This window comes from Cynocephalus volans, chromosome 8 (genome assembly GCF_027409185.1).
Source record: "Cynocephalus volans isolate mCynVol1 chromosome 8, mCynVol1.pri, whole genome shotgun sequence".
NCBI lineage: Eukaryota > Metazoa > Chordata > Mammalia > Dermoptera > Cynocephalidae > Cynocephalus > Cynocephalus volans.
This window is the reverse complement of record NC_084467.1, coordinates 21,773,909-21,792,894: the sequence shown is the minus strand read 5'-3', so window position 1 is coordinate 21,792,894 and position 18,986 is coordinate 21,773,909. Positions and strand designations below refer to the sequence as shown.

The 18,986-nt window shown below is 44.2% G+C and overlaps 1 protein-coding gene across 1 annotated transcript; it reads left to right on the top strand.

The window, feature by feature from the left end:
* Nucleotides 1-14,964: 14,964 nt before the first annotated feature.
* IFI6 (interferon alpha inducible protein 6) lies at nt 14,965-18,615 on the top strand. Its single transcript, XM_063106664.1, has 5 exons — nt 14,965-15,038; nt 16,398-16,499; nt 17,032-17,112; nt 17,196-17,345; nt 18,400-18,615. The coding sequence occupies exons 2-5, from the start codon at nt 16,430-16,432 to the stop codon at nt 18,495-18,497; spliced, it is 399 nt and encodes a 132-aa protein (XP_062962734.1). The 5' UTR covers nt 14,965-15,038; nt 16,398-16,429; the 3' UTR covers nt 18,498-18,615.
* Nucleotides 18,616-18,986: the final 371 nt, after the last annotated feature.

Genomic DNA, 18,986 nt, shown 5'->3' with positions numbered 1-18,986 from the left:
GTGTGAGTGGCCTGAAGGAGTAAAGGGGGCAGTGGTAGGAGAGAGGTCACGGAAGCAGCCAGGAGACAAATGCTCTAGGGCTTTATGGCCCGTGGTAAGAAGTTTGGAGTTTGTTCTGAGGGTGATGGGAAGTCGCTGGAGGGTTTTGAGCTGGAGAGTGTTGGAATGATTCACATTTAAAATCTCTCTAACTCTTGTATGGAAAAGAGGCGTGAATGGAAGCAAGGAGACCATTTAGATGGCCAGTGGTGATGGTGACTGGAACTTGGAAGAAAGAGGAAGAGAACTAGGGAGAAACATGATCAGATTTGGAATAAGAGGGTTTTTTTACATTTTTTATTGTGGTAAAATATGTGTAATTTTCCACTTTAAACCACTTTTAAATGTACAATTCAGTGGCATTAAATACATTCATGACATTGTGCAACCATCGCTACTATCTATTTTCCAGAATGTTTTCATCCCTCCAAAGAGAAACCCTGTACCCAGTCAGCAATAACTCCTCATTCCCATCTACCCCCAGCCCCTAGGAAACTTTATTCGACTTTCTTTCTCTATGAATTTGCTTGTTCTAGATACCTTATATAACTGGAACCATAGAATATTTGTCCTTTTGTGTCTGGCTTATTTCACTTAGCATATTTTTAAGGTTCATCCATGTTGTGGTATGTATCCGAACATTCCTTTTTATGGCTGGATAATATTTCATTGTATGCATATGCCACATTTTGTTTGTTCATTTATCTGCTGATGGAAATTTGGATTATTTCCACCTGTCTTAGTCCGTTTTGTGCTGCTATAACAAAATACCTGAGACTGGGTAATTTATAAAGAAAATTTTTAATTTATAAATTTTAAAAATTTATTAATTTATTCTCACAGTTCTGGAGGCTGAGAAGTCCAAGATGAAGACACCATCAGGTTCAGTTGTCTGATGAGGACTACTCTTTGCTTCCAAGATAGGGCCTGATTCTGCATTCTCCAGAAGGAGGAATACTGTATCCTCACGTGGCAGAGTCAGAAAGGCAAGAGAGAATGAATCCTCTTTTATAAGGGCCTTAATCCCATTCATGAGGGAAGAGTCCTCATGGCCAAATCACCTCTTAAAGGCCCCACCTCTTAATACTATCAAATTGGCCATTAAGTTTCAACACCTGAATTTCAGAGGGGTACACATTCAAACCATAACACCACTTTTTGGCTATTGTGAATAATGCTGATGGTATACAAGCATCTGTTTGAGTCCTTGCTTTCATTTCTTTAGGGTACATACCTAGGAATAGATTTGCTGGATCATGTGGTGATTCTCTGTTCAACTTTTTTGAGGAACCGCCAAACTGTTTCCCACAGTGGTTGTACCATTTTACATTCCCACCAGTGGTGTATGAAGGTTCCAATTTCTCCATATCCTCACCAATATTTAATTCCTGTTTTTGTTTTGTTTTATAAAAGCCATCATAGTGTGAAGTGATATCTTATTATGGTTTTGATTTGCATTTCCCTAATGGCTTATGATGGTCATCTTTTCATGTGCTTATTGGTCATTTGTATATCTTCTTTGGAGACATGTCTATTCAAGTCCCTTGCCCATTTTTGAATTAGATTGTTTGGTTTTTGTCGTTGAGTTGTAGGAGTTCTTTATATATTCTGGATATTAATCCCTTATCAGATATGTGATTTGCAAATATTATCTCGCATTCTGTGGGTTGTATTGTCATTCTCTTGATAGTGTCCTTTGATATACAAAAGTATTTAATTTTTTTTTTTTCTTGTCTTTTTATGTGACCAGCCGCACTTCGCTCAGCCAGTGAGTGCACCGGCCATCCCTATATAGGATCCAAACCCACGCGGGAGCGCAGCTGTGCTCCCAGCGCCGCACTCTCCTGAGTGCGCCACGGGGTCGGCCCAAAAAAGTATTTAATTTTAATGAAGTCCAGTTGGTTATCTATTTTTTTCTTTTGTTGTCTGGCTTTTAGTATTACACACTTAAGAAGCCATTGAAAAATCCAAGATCATGAAGATGGGATAAATTTTGAGACTAGAACTCACATGGCTGGCTGAGGGATTGGATTTGGAATGAGCAATAGAGAGGAATCAAGAATACATCCTAGGTTTTTAGCATAAGCAACTGGGTAAAAAGTGATGAAATTTATTGAGACGGGAAGAGTAGTGGAGGAGAAGATTTGGAAGGGAAAAGCAAAGCTTCTGTTTTGGCCATGATAATTTTGAGATGATTGTGAGATGAGTAGGCAGTTAGAGATACAAGCCTTGTGTGCAGAGTAAAGCCAGGCTAGTGGTATAATTTAAAAGACATGAACATGTAGATGAGTTTAACAGCCATGAGATCACTCACCTGGGGGTGAGTGAAAAAAGACAGACCTGGAGCTCCAAACATTAGGGAACCAAGGTTGAGATGGCAGAGGGAGGGGATGTTAACCAGCAAATGAGACTGAGAAGTCAGTGAGGTAGGAAGAAAACCAGGAGGGTTTTGAATTTCAGAAACCAAGTGAAGAAGGGGTTTCGAGAAAGAAATGATTGGCTGTGTTAACGGCTGCTTAGAGCTTTGCCAGGATAGATGTGTTTGGTGACCTTGACACAAGCGGTTTCACTGACTTGACAGGAGGAAAAGCCTGATTGGAAGAGCTTTTAATTCTGTTTTTAGACAGAATGGTGGTAGCGGGAAGGAAGACAGAGAGAATGGGACATGAGGAAGTGGAGCTGGTGAGCATAGGGAAGGATTTAGAGGAATTTTTCTACAGAAAACAGAAAAATGGGATAATAGTTGAAGGGAACTGTGAGGGTCAGGGGAAGGTCTGTCTTTTTTTTTTTTTTTTTTAATGGGAACTATTACAGTAAAGAGAAATTTATGGTGCAGGAAAAAGAGGAGAAATTTGCAGAAGCAAAGTCTTTGCGTAAGTGAGTGGGGATGGGATCCAGTGTACAAGTGGAAAGTTGGTCTTGAATAGGGGCTACAGGGATAATTTAGGGTGTCCCCCACACATTCCCCAGGGACTGTGTCTAACTTCTGGGAGGTTCTTGGACCACATACACGTGGAACAGAGCAGAGTAAGGAGTCTTTGCCATCTGTTCCTCCTGACAGCCTCCTTCCCATCTGGTGTCAAATCATCTGTCTGTGTGGCTTGCTGCTGTGTCCTCCTCATCTGGACCCCAAGGCCTCTTAAGTCTGCCAGCAATATTGCCACACCTGCTCTGCTCAAGGCCATTGGAGAAAACGTTTTGCTGCTCCCAGTGCCTCCTCCAAGCATGAAGAATCATACCCTTCAACCATTCCTTCTCCTCTTGTCTTGGACTATGTTAGATGCATTGACCTCCACGGGGTTTGCCACCTAGGGTAAGGCTAAGCTGCTGTAACCAAGAGAACACAAGAAACAAACAAAAACAACAAAAGAAAAACGGAAGAGAACGAACAACCATTCAGTGGCTTGAATAAGATAGAAGTTCATTTTTGGTTTATTTAATGGTCTGAGGGCTAATATTCCAGGTCAGCTGATGATGTTGTCATCCAGGCACCCAGGTTCCTTCCAGTGAGTTGTTCCACTGTCTGCGCAGTTAAGGCTAGTTTACGTGGGTCCAGCTGGAAGGAAAAGTAAAAAGTCTTTGGACCTCTTTTCCTTCTCTCTTCCTAGGTGGATCCCATCTAGTTCTTGGCTTTTCTACCACTGATGACTTTGAAATCTGTCTCTAGTCTGGCCTGTCCCCTGAACTTGACATGTCCACTCAGATGTCAATAGGCATCTCAAATTCGACATGCCCAAAAATGTCCAGCTCCTCCTGTAGTCCTCTCTCTTTCAGTTAATGACAGTTCCATTTTTCCAGTTGTTCAGGACAAAGAGCTTGGTGTCATCTTGACTCCTCTTTTTCTCTCATATCCCGCATCTGGTCTGTCAGTAAATGCTGTTGGCTCAATTACCAAAATACAAGGTATCCTTCACTAGTTGAACTCCTGTTATCCAAACTCAGAAAACAAAAAGATGCAGATAAAATTTTTTGAATATCCTACAGTATCTGAGCCCTTATTACCACTATCATCCTTAGACCAAGGCCCTGTATTTTAGAGGACTCTGCAGGTCACAAACACACATGAAATAAGGAACACATGAGTGCCTCTGTCGCTCAGGATCTGAAGCTCAGTGCAGTCATGACACAATCTGTAATCATAAACATCTGCTCTAGGACTAGCACCATTCAGGCCCCAGGGAATGCTTCTGAAATTCCTTGCCCTATGTCCTGGAAAAAAAATGGACTGTGTTGATGGCTGTAAAAGATTACAGGTTATCTCACTGCCAACATCAGAGACAGATGATGCTTTAGAGTCTGGGGAACGCTGAGAGGTGGAAGAGCCTAGGTAAGAGAAAAGACAAATTAATTGACTTGCCAAATTCTTTCTTTCTGATAGCATGAGTGCAATTAATTCTTGAATAACAAAGTATCATTTTCCAGTAGTGTCCAGTGTCCATTTTCTTGCTTCTCTTCCAGTTTCAATTACTGTTCCAAACTGGAGGTATTCATGGATTACCTTGGCATTCAAAGCAGTTGCACATGGCAGCTGAGGGATGTTTGGTAACTGAACAACTCTTATTACTCATCTGTGTATGTATAGGTCTAGAGGTAATATATACAAAGCATGGTACCAATTCTTTCTATTAGCATTTAGATACGTATCAAACACTAAAATGTCAGAAAGTTTTATTTTTAAAAATTAATAAGATAGGGCCGAGCCCGTGGCGCACTCGGGAGAGTGCGGCGCTGGGAGCACGGCGACGCTCCCGCCGCGGGTTCAGATCCTATATGGGAATGGCCAGTGCACTCACTGGCTGAGTGCCGGTCACGAAAAAGACAAAAAAAAAAAAAAAAAAATTAATAAGATAAGCAAATTTTCAAAAACAAAATGTCAGCTTTAAATAATTTTGATTTAAAATTTTATATTAATGTGTAAGTTTGCTTTTTTGTTTTAAACAAGTCATTTAAAATATTTGGAATATTTAAAAAATATATAATGTCTTAAGTTTTTATTTTTATGTTTATTTTTATTTAAATTTTTGATCAAAATATATTCAGATTTTGTGTAGTTTGAAAATAATTACATTTAATTTTAATCTTTTAGATCAAGGGTTGACACACTTTTCAGTAAAAGGCAAGATATTAAATATTTTAGACTTTGTGGGTCATTATGCTCTTATTTGCATCTACTCTGCCATTGCAGGACAAAGGCAGCTGTAGAAAATACATAAACAAATGAGTGTGGTTGTGTTCCAATAAACTTTATTTACAAAGACAGACAACAGGCCTGATTTGGCCCACAGGCTATAGTTTGTCAATGCCTGCTTTAAATTGTCACTGTCAAGAGAATACAAGTTATGTGAAAATTTTGGTTGTAATTACATATCAGTGATTTTGCCAAAACAATGTCAAGAAAAGTACATTCTAGGCGTCAATGCCCTACAGCCAAAGACCACCAGAAACATATTGTAGTTAAACAAGTTGGATTTATTATTCATTGCTTTGAGGAAAAATACACATCCTTGAGAATCACGGGATGTCTCAGAGGGTGTTAGAAAATACCTACTATAGGGTCTGGGCTATAGGGTCTGAGGTTGAGTGATTTGGGGAAAGGTCTTAGAAAGTGAGGGATTGCAGTGGATTGGATATCAGAAAGTAGAGACAATTCCATGACTGGGAATCTCAGTAAATCTTGTTTATAGGGAGGGGAGCCTAACACAGGGGTAAAGTGTAATTGGTAAGAAGTAGCAGTCATTTATTTTAGCTAAGGGGGAGAGTGATATTTTGTGGGTGACACAGTGAGTGACCTTGTTGTTGTCTGTGCTTAGACAAAATACAAAATGGCCTTGTTTTGTCTCATTTTATGGATGGTCTTAGAGTAATCTTTTCTGAGATCAGTATTCTGTGAGATCATTTATGTTCAATAACGTGGCCTAGCTGTGAGTGCCAGGCCAGCCTTCTAAAGTCAGGGCTGTTTTTTTTTTTTGGTGTTGTTGTTGTTGTTTTCTTTTTATAGGAAATAAATACGTAATGTTTTATTAATTATGTACATATTTTCTTTATTCCTCATCCATTGGCCCATCAACAGAACATTGAGATATGTACTATGATAATTAAATTCAGTCATTTTGGTAGACTTTCAGTTGTTATCTTGGTTCATTCAGGCTACTATAACAAAAATATCATAAACTGGGTAGCTTATAAACAACAGAAGTTTATCTCTCACCGTTATTGAGGCTGGGAAGTCCAAGGTCAAAGTGCAGGCAGATGTAGTGTCTGGTGTCTGATGAGGGCCCACTTTCTCATAGATGACACCTTCCAGCTGTGTTCTCTCATGGCAGAAGGGGAGAAGTATCTCTCTGGAATTCTTTAATAAGAACATTAATCCAATTCATGAGGGCTTCACCCTCACGATCTAATCACCTCCCAAAGGCCCCACTTCTTAATACTATCACACTGGGTATTAGATTTTGCCATAAATTTTAAAAAATATAGTTGCTCCCTTGGCATCCATTTTTAGGCTTGACATAAATTGTTTGAAACCCAGTCATACCCTATCACCTTTGGTCTAGTTAGAACTTCCCCACCCTGTGTGGTTGCCTGTGAGATAGCCCACTCTTCCTCATTTCACTCCTTTCTCCTTCTTCCTGTGAGCCCTGCAGGGCATGCTGCTCCCTTCTCTCTGGAATCTGTAAGTAGAAAAACTGCTTCTGTTATTTCATGTGCTTGGTTGTGCTGAGCTGCCTCCTGTGTGTCTCACCTGACTGACACACCTGAACCTAACACTTCCTGGTCAGGGCTCTTCTAGAGTAGCAGTCCTGGTAGGAATAAATAGGACACAGTTCAAACAAGAGCCAATCAGACATTTAGGCATTAGGCCATCCCCAAACAAATATCCCTTCTTTGCAGTGAAAGCACACTGTTAGCATCCATGACCACCTCCCCCAGAGACCCATAAGGGCAGGGCTAGAATTTATAGCTACTCTGAGACCTCAAGACCAAATCAGAGGAAAATTACAACAGTTTTCAACATATGAATTTGGGGGGGGGGAACACATGCATTCAGGCCATAGCAATCATAAAAACTCTAGATCTATGCATATTTTTTGTCATTATGAAGGTATATTTGTTAAAGCATGAAGGTAGAATATATTTTAGTCAATAGTTTGTTGTCTTGGTTTATGGTTTTTAATATTTAGACATGTAGCATGTGAGCCTCCATTTATACCTTCGTTCCAGGTCCTGCAGATGTGAGTGGTAGGCCAGGTTGCTTTTCCCTTATCAAACCCAAAGTGACATGTCTACCCTTGTCTCTGAACTCATCATCCAAACTCAGGAATCACATAGATTCAGATAGTGAGGGATATTCAATATACCTCCAGTATTCAGGCCCTTCTCACAGCCCTGTTGCTGATACTCTGGTCCAAACCATCTTAATTTCTCATCTGGTGTGATGTGCTTAGTATTGTGTCACCTTAGCTAACCTGGAACTGTGTTTCCCAGAATTCCCTTTCCTGTGTAGTTTTGGGTGAGAATTCGCCACGGAAGGAGATTTGGGTAGGATTTGTAAAGCAGAAGTGAGGCCGTAGCCATGGTTACACTTGGAAGGCCAGTATAGGGTCAGATGATGCTGCAGCTCATGTGTGTTTTCACTGATCTGCTGGTTGGTGTGAGGCAGCATCTGGGCTCACAGGCACTCCAGCTTTCCCTGGATCTCTGCCTTCAACTTTTCAAACTATTGTGCATGTTGACAAAGGTTATTAGCTTCTGCACGTCATTATCAAAACTGGAGGCTTGGAGGTGGGGAGAGACCAATGGGGGATGTAATTTGTTCTCATGGGTCCCAGATCATCTTCATGGGTTCCATTTTGACCTTTCCATTCCCTTCTGCATGTCCACTTTTCCTTTCCAGTTACCTGCCCTGCTGACTTTCAGTACAACACCAGATGCACGAGAAACAGCTGCACAGAAACCATTTAACCAGTACTCACAACTGCATTAAGTCAAATCCTGATAATAAATCCCTTCTTCTATATCACTCCTAATGGTTCTGCTCCTCTGATAGAACCCTGCCTGATACACCTGGGTTATTGCAATTGGCTCCTAACTGGTCCCCCTGCTTCTGTCCTTGCTCCCCTGGTACAATAGGCATGTCACTCCTCTGCTCAAATCCCTGCAATAGGCTTCTAAGTAAATGCCAAAGTCCTTACTCCGACTGTACCAGACTCAGTTTAGATGTCTCCCAGTGAAGGCCCCAGCAGCTAACATCATTGCCTCATCTCCAGACATTACTGGCTGCTTCAGTCTCATTGGAAGGCAAGTACTAGTCTTTGGCATGAACTCCATTAAGCCTGCTATAGTGGGGATCGTGGCAGCTTCAACACTCATGTCTCACCAGACTGGACCTAGGAAGGCTCTGGTTTCCCCAGCAACTGCCCAGTGAAATGAGTTTACATATTCCCAAAGTGCAGACTTTTGCTTCCTTAGGATTGCAACCCCCAAGGAAGCATTAGTGTACAACGTTTGATTCAAGCTCTGTTTTCTAGGAAACATAGGCTGACATTTAGTACCAAAAGAGATCATTAGGGTGAAGCTTTGGGATAGGATTTCTCACCTATGTGAAGGCAATAGGGACCTCGCTGCTGGTAGTAAGTGGAGTGATAACCCTGGCCTTCAGTTGGCATCACAATGATTAAATCTTTTACTTGTGAAGGGAAGACTGTGAAAATTCAGATCCAGGATAGGTTATAAGGGGAGGAGTTGCAAATGACTAAATGCACAGCTTCAGTAGGTCTCCTATGTCAAAGTCAAGGCCCTGATAGGGAAGGAGTAGGACCCTGAATCCTGGGATAGACACATTAGGGTGGATAAAGCTAAGAATCTTTATTTCACAGATTCTCCTGAGTTCTCCAAGATGGCAGAAGCAGCCCCTTCCCTCTTGCCAGGGAAGTAATTTCGTCTTTCTTGAGACTACACAATGTTTCATGTGAAGCAGGTGTCTCATAAGATGGCATTTGTTCTCCTTAAGACATGATCCCATCACACCCTCAAATAACTGGGGTCAGTTTCTAGCAAAGCCTGAGTGGGGAAATTTAAGTTCTGATCTGAGATAATTAAGCTACACATCAAAGGACTTGAAAGACCTGAGTAATATGTGTGGGAGTGATCCTGGAGGTTTCAGACATGGCGGTGAGGCTAGGGGACAGGTGGGGCAGAATATAAGACTGGCTAATGGGGAACTTATTGACAGGGACCACTCTTCAGTAACTCAGGCTTCAATATTCTTACAAGGATGCCTGGAGCTGTTCTCTGGTAGATAATTTCCAAAGATGATCACTATCAAGTCCTTCCCTGACTCTATGTGCATGCCACAACTCACATCAAGAGATGGGGTCTATTTCCCCTTCTCTTTGAATATGGATTGGCCTTGTGACTTGCCTTAACCCACAGAATGTGGTGGAAATGACACTGTTTCTTTTCCAGACCTTTAAGAAGACTGACAGCTTCCTTTTCCTCCCTCTTGCATGTTAGCCACCATGTAAGAAATCCAGTCATTGATCCCATTATACTGCGAGGAAGTGGCAGCTAGCCATGTGGAGACACCATGTTTAGGAAGAGAGATGCAGACCAGCCCCAGGTGTTCCATCCTCCCAGCTGAGGTGCCATTTATGAAAGTGAAAGAGACATCTTGTACATTTCAGTTCATGCCCTGCTGGCTTCCAGCCCAACACCTTACTTCAAACACCCATCTGAGCCTCGCCCAGATTGCAGAGTTGAGAGAAACAATAAATTGCAATTGTTTTAAGTCTTTAAGCTTGGGTGGTTTGTTATTCAGCAATAATTGAAATATGGTCTTAATGGTCTGCAGGGATGGTTTCTTCTACCCTAGGCCGGATGATGACCTACAATAAATGAGGTAAAGATACTAGAACTTCCATGGTAGAAGAGGTAAGAAAGTTCAGGGAGGTGGAAATGTAAGACCCGAGAACTCAGCACCCGGCTATGTTCTCTAAGAGGGCACAGAGGACATTTTTTTCACTAGGGCAATATGGAGTTCACTGACAAAGGGGACATGAGCATCTTTAAGTAGCTCAGTGATGTCTGTCTTCAGCAGGCAGGGATTGAGTAAGAGATGCTGCCATGGAACTGGGATCCCTAATATCAATCGTAATGTTGGGATTCCAGAATGGCAGAGGTGGCGTGCAAGACCAGGTTAATATAATTACCGTCATGGGCAGCAAGGCCAGAGTGGCAATGAGGGTGCTTTGGCCTGCAGGGATCTATGGCAAGTTGCTGGGTGATCCTCAATTTTTATATTTAAAAAAAATCAAGACCTGGTAAGCAGAAGACTGACATCAGCTGCCACAATGGACAATCGTGGTCCTTGATCTAGATGCTACATCTAAGTTCACAGAACCAGAAGCCCTTAACTACAAGGGAGACCACAGCCCCTTAAGGAATGACTCTGCAACGATACCATAATCATATATAGTAAATATTCCTCCAATTCTTCCCCAAAGGGATGATCTGCTGTGCTGCCATTTAGAAAAGAAGAATGTTTCGAATTTTCAAAAACTGTTAAAAATATGAAATCTGAGCTGACATGAAAGTGAGGAGACACAAAATACCATCCTAGCTCCCTGGTTAGAATAGGAGCTAAAGCAGGACAGGTGATAAAATGTAGCCTAAGTCCAATGGGTCTGATAGAAGCTGACAGAATCCTCTTACTGATTCCACGACCTGTGGAGTAAAGGCTATTATTATAGGAAGAGCCAAGTGGAAGCTCCTAAAACTCCCTGCATTATTCAGTGTTCTCCAAAGAAACAAAACCAATAGGATGTATATGGGTATATATGTGTGTGTGTGTGTGTGTGTGAGGGTACTTCAAAAAGTTTGTGGAAAATGGAAGTAAAATAACATGAATCTTTCCACAAACTTTCTGAAGATCCCTTGTGTATATGTATACATGTACACATATAGAGACTCATACATACACACACACACATTGACACAGACTACCTTTCAGTAACTCAGATTTGATATTCTTTTTTCTTTTCTTCTTTTTTTTGAGCCTTTGGTATTCTTGCAAGGATGCCTGGAGCTGGTGGTCTCTGGTAGATATTTCCAAGGATGATCACTATCAGATCCTTCCCTCCCTCTATGTACATGCCACTCCCATACATATATAAAGAGATATTTATTTTAAGAAATTGGCTTATGTGATTGTGGAGGCTGGCAAGTCCAAAATCTGCAGAATAGGTTGGCAGGCTGGAGACCCAGGGAAAAACTGATGTTGCAGCTTGAGTTTGAAGGCAGACTGCAAGCAAAATTCCCTCTTCCTTGGGGGAGTTAGTCTTTTTTGTCTTAAGGTCCTCAACTGATTGGATGAGACCTGCCCACATTATGGAGGGTGTATTAGTCCATTTTGTGTTGCTTGTAACAAACTACTTGCAACTGGGTGATTTATAAAGAAAATGACATTTATCGCTTACAGTTTCTGAGGCTGGGAAGTCCAAAGTCCATCTGGTGGTGGTGACAGTGACCCAGTGGTCTCACATTGCAAGATGGTGGAAGCAGAGAGAGCGAGAGAGGCAGACTCTCCTCTTCTTTTAAAGCCCTCAGAACCACACCCCTCACCACCATTTTTAATCCATTCACTACCACATGGTCCTACAATCCAATCACCTCTTCAAAGCTCCACCTTTCAATTACCATAACAGGATTTCCCACCCTCCTAGCAGTCACAGTGGGGACCAAGTTTCTAATACATAAAACATGGGGGATACAATTCAAACTTCAATGAATTTTAGGGGGACATAATTCAATCCACTACAGAGGGTAATCTGCTTTACTCAAGTCTACTGATTTATTTTTTACTTTTTTAAAAAGATGACTGGGGCTGGCCCCTGGCTCACTTGGTAGAGTGTGGTGCTGATAACACCGAGACCACGGGTTCGGATCCCTATATAGGGATGGTCGATTAGCTCACTTGGGAGAACGTGATGCTGATAACAGCAAGTCAAGGGTTAAGATCCCCTTACCGGTCATCTTTAGAAAAAAAAAAAAAAAAAGATGACTGGTAAGGGGATCTTAACCCTTGACTTGGTGTTGTCAGCACCATGCTCTACCAAGCGAGCCAGGGGCCAGCCTGAGTCTGATGATTTAAATGTTAATTTCATCTAAAAACTACCTTCCCAGCAACATCTAAACTAGTGTTTGATCAAATATTTGGGTACTGTGACCTAGCCAATTTAACACATAAAAGTAACCATCGGACTACCCTACAGTTACTTTCTGCAGTGTTATTTCTGATCTGTTTTGGCTGTGGTTGTGTTCCCTATATATGCCCACTCAATTCACTTGTCTGGCCTCTGGGAGAACAGATGGATCATGGTGGATGATGGATGGACTACTGTAAACTTAACCAGGTGACAGTCCCAATCAGAGCCGCTCTTCTGGATGTGGTATCTTTACTGGAACATATCAGCACAACCTCCAGCACTTCTGTGTGGTTATTGATTTGGTGAATGCTTTCTTTTCAATACCCATGAGAAGAGATGACCAAAGGCAGTTTGCTTTTATATCACAGTATTACGATGACAGAACCTTCACTCTCTCCCCTCAGCGCTTTAACTTTCTAGCTTTCTGTTATAAGAGAGGCTCACCTTGACATTCCACATAACATCATGCCAGTCCACTATACTGATGACATCATGCTAATCGGACATGAACAGGAAGAGGTAAGCACCATGTTTGCCAGAAAACGGAAGATAAATTACATGAAGATTCATGGTCCTACCACATTTGTATCGTTTTTAGGAGTTCAGCGGTTTGGGTCATGCCAATACAAGTTATCTCACCTCATATATCCCACACTTAGAAATCACCACAGCGTTTGGTGGGTCTCTTTAGATTTTTGAGGCAGGATATATACACGTAGAAATACATCTCCAGTCCTTTACTGGATGGCTTGGAAGGTTGCCATTTGTGAGTGGTGCCCAGAGCAAGAGAGGGCTGTACAGCAGGTTCAGGCCACAAAACAAGCTATGCTGCAATTTTGGATTAGATGATCCTGCAGATACAATGTTGCTGGAGATATCCATGGTGGATGAAGATTCTATAGGGAGTCTCTGAAAACCCAAATGGAAAAGTTGCAGTAAGGACTCCTAGGATTCTGGACTAAGGCCATGCTCACCATGGTTCCTTGGGGAAAAAAGGCCCTCATGTGTCACTGGGCCACAGTAGTGACTAAGCATCTGACCACTGGATGCCAGGTCACTGTATGTCTTAAGCTAGCTATTATTAGACAGGCATAACAGCAATCCAATATATGATGAATGTGGTACATTCAAGGCTGTGGTCATTCAAGGTCAAAGGGGTCCAAAAGGCATGAGTAAATTAAATGAACAGGGGGTTCAGACTCCCTTGGCACTGAACTCTGTTGATCTGACACTTCTCCTTTGACCCACACTATTGGCCTCATGGAGGGTTCGCCACAACCACTGATAAAGGAGGAAAGGAGAGGAACACAATTCACAGGTAAGTCAGTATGGTATTTTGGCACCCACTGGAAATGGACCACTCTATTACAGCCCCAGTCGGGAGTAGCCCTGAAGGACAGTGGTGAATCTTTCCAGGGGGGCAGAACTATGAGCAGTACAGTTTGAACACGAACATGGTCTTCACTGATCTTGCCATTTGCCCTTTGTGTATATAGAGAGATGGACTGAGGTACAGACATATACCAATTTCTAATAAGTAGCACACAGCTTGGCTAGTTGGTCAAGGGTATCAGAAGAGCCAGATTGGAAGATTGGGGGTAAGCAGGTCTGGGTAAGGGGCATATGGATGGACCTATAGAAGTGAGCACAAAAGCATGTGGATCTCTATGTCTAATATTAATGCTGCTACAGAGGAGGCTGTACAGCCAGTTGGTCAGGATGTCCCAACATATGGATTTCAGCCAGCCTCTAAACTTAGCCCTCCTATTACTTTTTGATAGACCTATAAAAGAGTGTCCATGGTGGCAAAGATGGGGACTATAAATAGGCCCAATAACTTGGGCTCCCTCTCACCAAGACTGATCTAGCAACTGCCAACAAGTAGTCACCCTGCCAGCAGCAGGCAACAAGATGGCAACATTGCCGAGAGAGAGCAGCCAGCCACCTGGCTGGTCAATTATATCAGACCCCTTCTACTTTGCAGAAGGCAATGATTCATCCGTTCTGGAACTGCTTTGTTCTACAAATATGGGTGCATTTCTAACCACAGTGCTTCTATAAGCATCACCATCCAAAGGCTTTAAAGAATGCTCAATCCATTACCTAGGGCCATGGGACCCATTTTAAGGCAAAGGTTGTATGACGATGGCACATGAACATGGGCTTCACTGATCTTACCATTTGCCCATCACCCAGAAGCAGCCAGCCTGAGAAAACAATTGAACAGACTGACTTCATTTCCAAAGCTTTATTCTCATCATCTGCAAAATGAGGGTTATAAACAGTATATGGTACCTCACAAGTCTACTGTGGGATTGGAAAGAGATCACGTAGAGAGCATTTTGCACAGGCCCTGGCATGGAGCAAATGCTCAATAAATGGTAGGTATTATCATTAATTGGATCAAATCGTGAAAGTCCTCTGTGTTCCAATGGGAGCTGGCAGTCAGCTTTGGTAAGCCCTTCTTAGGGTATGTCTCCCACTGTAGCAAAACATGCTTTTAATACTCTAAGCTGTTTGGAAAGTCGCCATCTTGAAAAACATTTTTCTGCCAGCAGACAGCACACAGATGCCGCCACTGAGCAGAGCTGGAAGAGAAGAGAAATGAAAACTCTGCAGAGTTGGGGAAAGGGAAACTCTGTAAGAGATTGGCTGCCTGGGGGAGTGGGGGTGGTGGCGGGAGGCGGGTTAGGGGAGGGATCCACAAGTCTGCATGTGATTATAAAAAGCCAGAGAGCTGCTTCATCATTCAGCAGGCTCCAAGCTGGAAGATCTCTTCTCTTCTCTTCCTCAAAGGTAAAGCCAGGAGCTATGAAGTGTGGGTGTCAGGCTGCCACTCTCTGCCATGCTCTCTACCTGAAAGCCTCATGCCCCAAGAGCCAGAATGCCCATTTCTGAAGAAGACTGCACCCCTGGGTCCCTTTTAGCACCTCGGTCTAGGACTAGTCTGGGAGGATAGGTTGAGGCTTTTAGGGAGATGGGACGCAGAACCCCAAGAGGCAGGAGACATAGCTCTCTGTGGCCTTAATCTTGTTACTTTGACTCTTGGGCCCTAGTTACTTCCTCTGTAAAATGGAGATTAAGCTACCTTACCTGCCCAAAGGACTGGATGATTTCTGAAGCCCTTTTATTGTAGGATCTGATGTGACAGTGAGTTCATCTTTGAGAACTGATGAAGCAATTTGGAGTGGTTGTTGAAAGTCTTGGGCATCAGTTAGTTGTGGGTTTAAATCCTGACTCTTGCCACTTCCTGGCTGGGCAGCCTTGGGAATATTACTTAACCTCTCTGAGCCTCAGTTTCTTTAGCTATAACATGTGGTTGACACTTACCTTATGGGTATAAGTGACTTTGTTCCATAAAATGCTGAGTAAGCGCTCACTACATAGGAAGGTTTTTGTTCGTTTATTTCTAATTCAAGGAAATAGCATTGAGCTGACAAAGATCAAATAAGAGGTGAGTTTGGGGCATATGTATTTTCCTATTTTGTGGTTTAATGGAAAGAGCATAGGTTTTACATTCTGACAGTCAGTCTTGAATGTGTATCTAGGCTGCACAATTTGCTGTGTGACCCTGGGCAAGCTCCTTTACCCCTCTGTGCTTTCTGAAAAGTGAAGTTGATGTGAGGCCAATGTTTGGTGCCTGTAGGTATTCAATGCATTATTTAAAAAAAAATATTTTTAATGCAAATTTTACATGCCAGGCACTATTCTAAAGGCTAGGAATGCAGTATTGAACAGTTTCTAAACTCAGAACCACCTATAAAATAGGCTCTATTACTACCCTAATTTTAGGGATAAGTAAACTGAGGCCCAGAGAAGCGAAGTACCATAGTATCCTGCCCAAAGTGTCTTAGCCAGTGATGACAAAGCTAAGAACGACAACCACGGTAATGATACCCACGACGTCTACTGAGCGCTCACCCTGTGCCAGACACTGTACCATTGAATTCTCACAACCACCGGCTGGGGCAGGAACATCGCGGCCACTGACGCCGAGAGGAAACGGAATTCCCGCAGATCCTGAGAGGAGACTGGACTCCGTCCACCACAACTTGCTGCTTTTGCTGACGCGTCCTCGAATGGGAAGGGGAAACGACTAAGCTGGCGAGACTCCGGAAAGGCTGAGGACTTCTCTTCCCTCTCTCCCATGTCCAGGTTCAGCGACAAAGCCTGAGCGTCGCGCCACCATGCGGCAGAAGATGGTATCGCTCTTCCTGTGCTACCTGCTGCTCTACACCTGCTGCGGGGTGGAGGCAGGTAAGGATCCTGGGGGATGGCGGGACTGTGGGGGAAAGAAGGGGACAGTTTCAGGATCCCTGGTTTAGAGACCCCCCTGCTTCTGAGCTAGAGGAGCTGTTATAATGGACGGCGCAGGGTTGCTGCAACCAGAGTCCCAGGTTTGAATCCCTGCTCTGTCAATTCCTCCATTCCAACGAAATGTACTCAGTGCCAGTTCTGCGCTTGGGGTAAAGTCTCTTTCCCTCTGTGAGGCTCTCCGAAATGGGAGGATGATCCCCTTCCCCCCAACTCTGCGAGTGGTCCTGGGCACCAGGCACAGAGTAGGGGACCCTTGCTCTCTGCCACACTCCACTTTGTCCCCCCCCCCCTTTTTAAAGATGACCGGTAAGGGGATCTTAACCCTTGACTTGGTGTTGTCAGCACCATGCTCACCCAGTGAGCTAACCGGCCATCCCTATATGGGATCCGAACCCGTGGCCTTGGTGTTATCAACACCGCACTCTCCCGAGTGAGCCACGGGCCGACCCCACTTTGTCCCCTTCTCCCGCAGGCAAAAGAAAGAAAGGAGAAAGTTCAGAGTCCGGCGGCTCGGGGTTCTGGAGCGCTCTGACCTACGCTGCGATCGGAGGAGGTGGGCCTGGAGGGCGGGAAGCTCGGGCAGGTGGGCGGGTCCCTGCCCTGGGCGCTCGCTCACCGCCTCCTCTTTCTCCCCAGGGCTCATGGTCGCCGGGCTGCCAGCGCTGGGCTTCACCGGCGCCGGCATAGCCGCCAAGTCGGTGGCCGCGTCGATGATGAGCTGTTCGGCGGTGCTGAATGGGGGCGGCGTGCCCGCTGGGGGGCTGGTGGCCACGCTGCAGAGCGTCGGTGAGTGCAGGGCCTGGCCCTTTCACAGGTTGAGTCAGCTCTGTGGGGCAGGTGTTCTTATTATTTCCATCATGCACATGGCACAGTTGAGGCACCGAGGAATTAAGTAATTTACTCAAGTTCTTCCAGCTAGTGTAGAACCAGAGCCAGGATTTGAAGCCAGTCGGTATGATGCCAGAAGCCTCGCTTTTAGCTTCTAAGGTCAGGTGCCTCGCCGATGCTGTGGCCGAGTCATAAGCCTAGTTCCCTAATTTTAAACTGAGATAATCATGCTCAGTTTAACATTTTTTGCATCTGCCCAATCTCAGAGAACCATAATGGCAAAGATATATGGTGGAAACAACCCAAAGCGATGTCACACCAATCCCGGTCTTCGCTTGCATGTATTGAACACCATAAAGGGGGTAGCTACAGAGCTCAGAGCGACTATTCTAACAATCGCCTTCACTTCTGCCTCCCCACTCCTTTTCTCTCTGTCCCCCTCTCTCTGAGGCCTCCCAATTCCTGGAGAAAACTCACCCCTGACAAACTCCCCCTCTGCCTTTCTGAACCCTCCTTCTGCTCTCAATTCTGGGTGGCAAAGCCCAAAGAACCAGCCCAAAAGAAGAGAGCCCTTTTCAGAGGGCCAGAGGGGAGGACACAGACCAGCTCCTGCCTCTGCAGTGGGAGGTGAAGGGTATGGGCAAGGCTAGGGCCACCCTAGAGCTCTAAGATGGCTGTCCTCTCACATGTCACAGCACTGTGACAAGGATGAAATGATACCTTGCTTGTGAGCTCCCAGCACCCACACAGTGAGGTCTAGCATTATTAATGGTGTTTTCATTGCAGACATGAAGCGAAGGGGCTGGTATTTTTGTCTTTTTCATCTCCGAAACGCATCTGATTTGGGATGGCAAGTCAGGGAGGAAATAGGATTCACTCTGCAAAAGTCTCATCCCCCCTCAAGGCCTCTGTTTCTTCATCTGGAAATGAAGGGGTTGGACTGGATCGACGGTTTCCAGACATTTGGATTCCCAAATCCAGTGCTTGTGACCCATCTGTGCTTGCTTTGCAGGAGCTGGTGGCAGCAGTACCCTCATGGGCAAGATTGGTGCCATTCTGGGCTACACCGTCCATAAGTACCTGGAAAACGATGACGAGGCAGATGAGTAGCCAGCAGCTCTCGGGAACCCCTTCCCTGCCCTCCCTCTTCCAGTAAGAGTCCAGAGCTCTCTCTGTCACTCTCCTCAATGTCCTAGATGAGAAAACTCAATAAACTTCTCTCCGAAAATGTTTTGTCTTTCTGTGAGTCATCCTTGCAATAAGAAGCCCAACAAGATCTGGTTCTGGCCTGCCTCGTCCACCTCCCACCCCCACTTTCCCCTGAAGTCAACCACAGCTCCCAGAACAAAACCAGTTGACTTTGTTTCTGGGCCTTAGCACATGCCGTTCTCGCTGACTGGAATGTGCTTCTGAAGCTCACCTGCCTGAAAAACTCCCTTCCATCCTTCCAAACCCAGCTCCGACCCCTCCGCTCCTCCACATGCCTTCTAGCAAGCAGGATGGTCAGGTTTCACTTCACAGGATGCTTGGAGAGGCAGAGCTCAGTTTTCTGTCACTGAGAGAAGCTCACGGCCACTTTTCTGATTAGGCAGAGATGGA

What these genes read in the sequence shown, in the direction of transcription:
- IFI6 (XM_063106664.1), top strand. Translation starts at nt 16,430, where the DNA reads ATGCGGCAGAAGATGGTATCGCTCTTCCTGTGCTACCTGCTGCTCTAC. An exon ending in CTACGCTGCGATCGGAGGAG is followed by an intron (nt 17,113 to 17,195) that starts GTGGGCCTGGAG and finishes CTTTCTCCCCAG; the next exon opens with GGCTCATGGTCGCCGGGCTG. An exon ending in GGCCACGCTGCAGAGCGTCG is followed by an intron (nt 17,346 to 18,399) that starts GTGAGTGCAGGG and finishes CTTGCTTTGCAG; the next exon opens with GAGCTGGTGGCAGCAGTACC.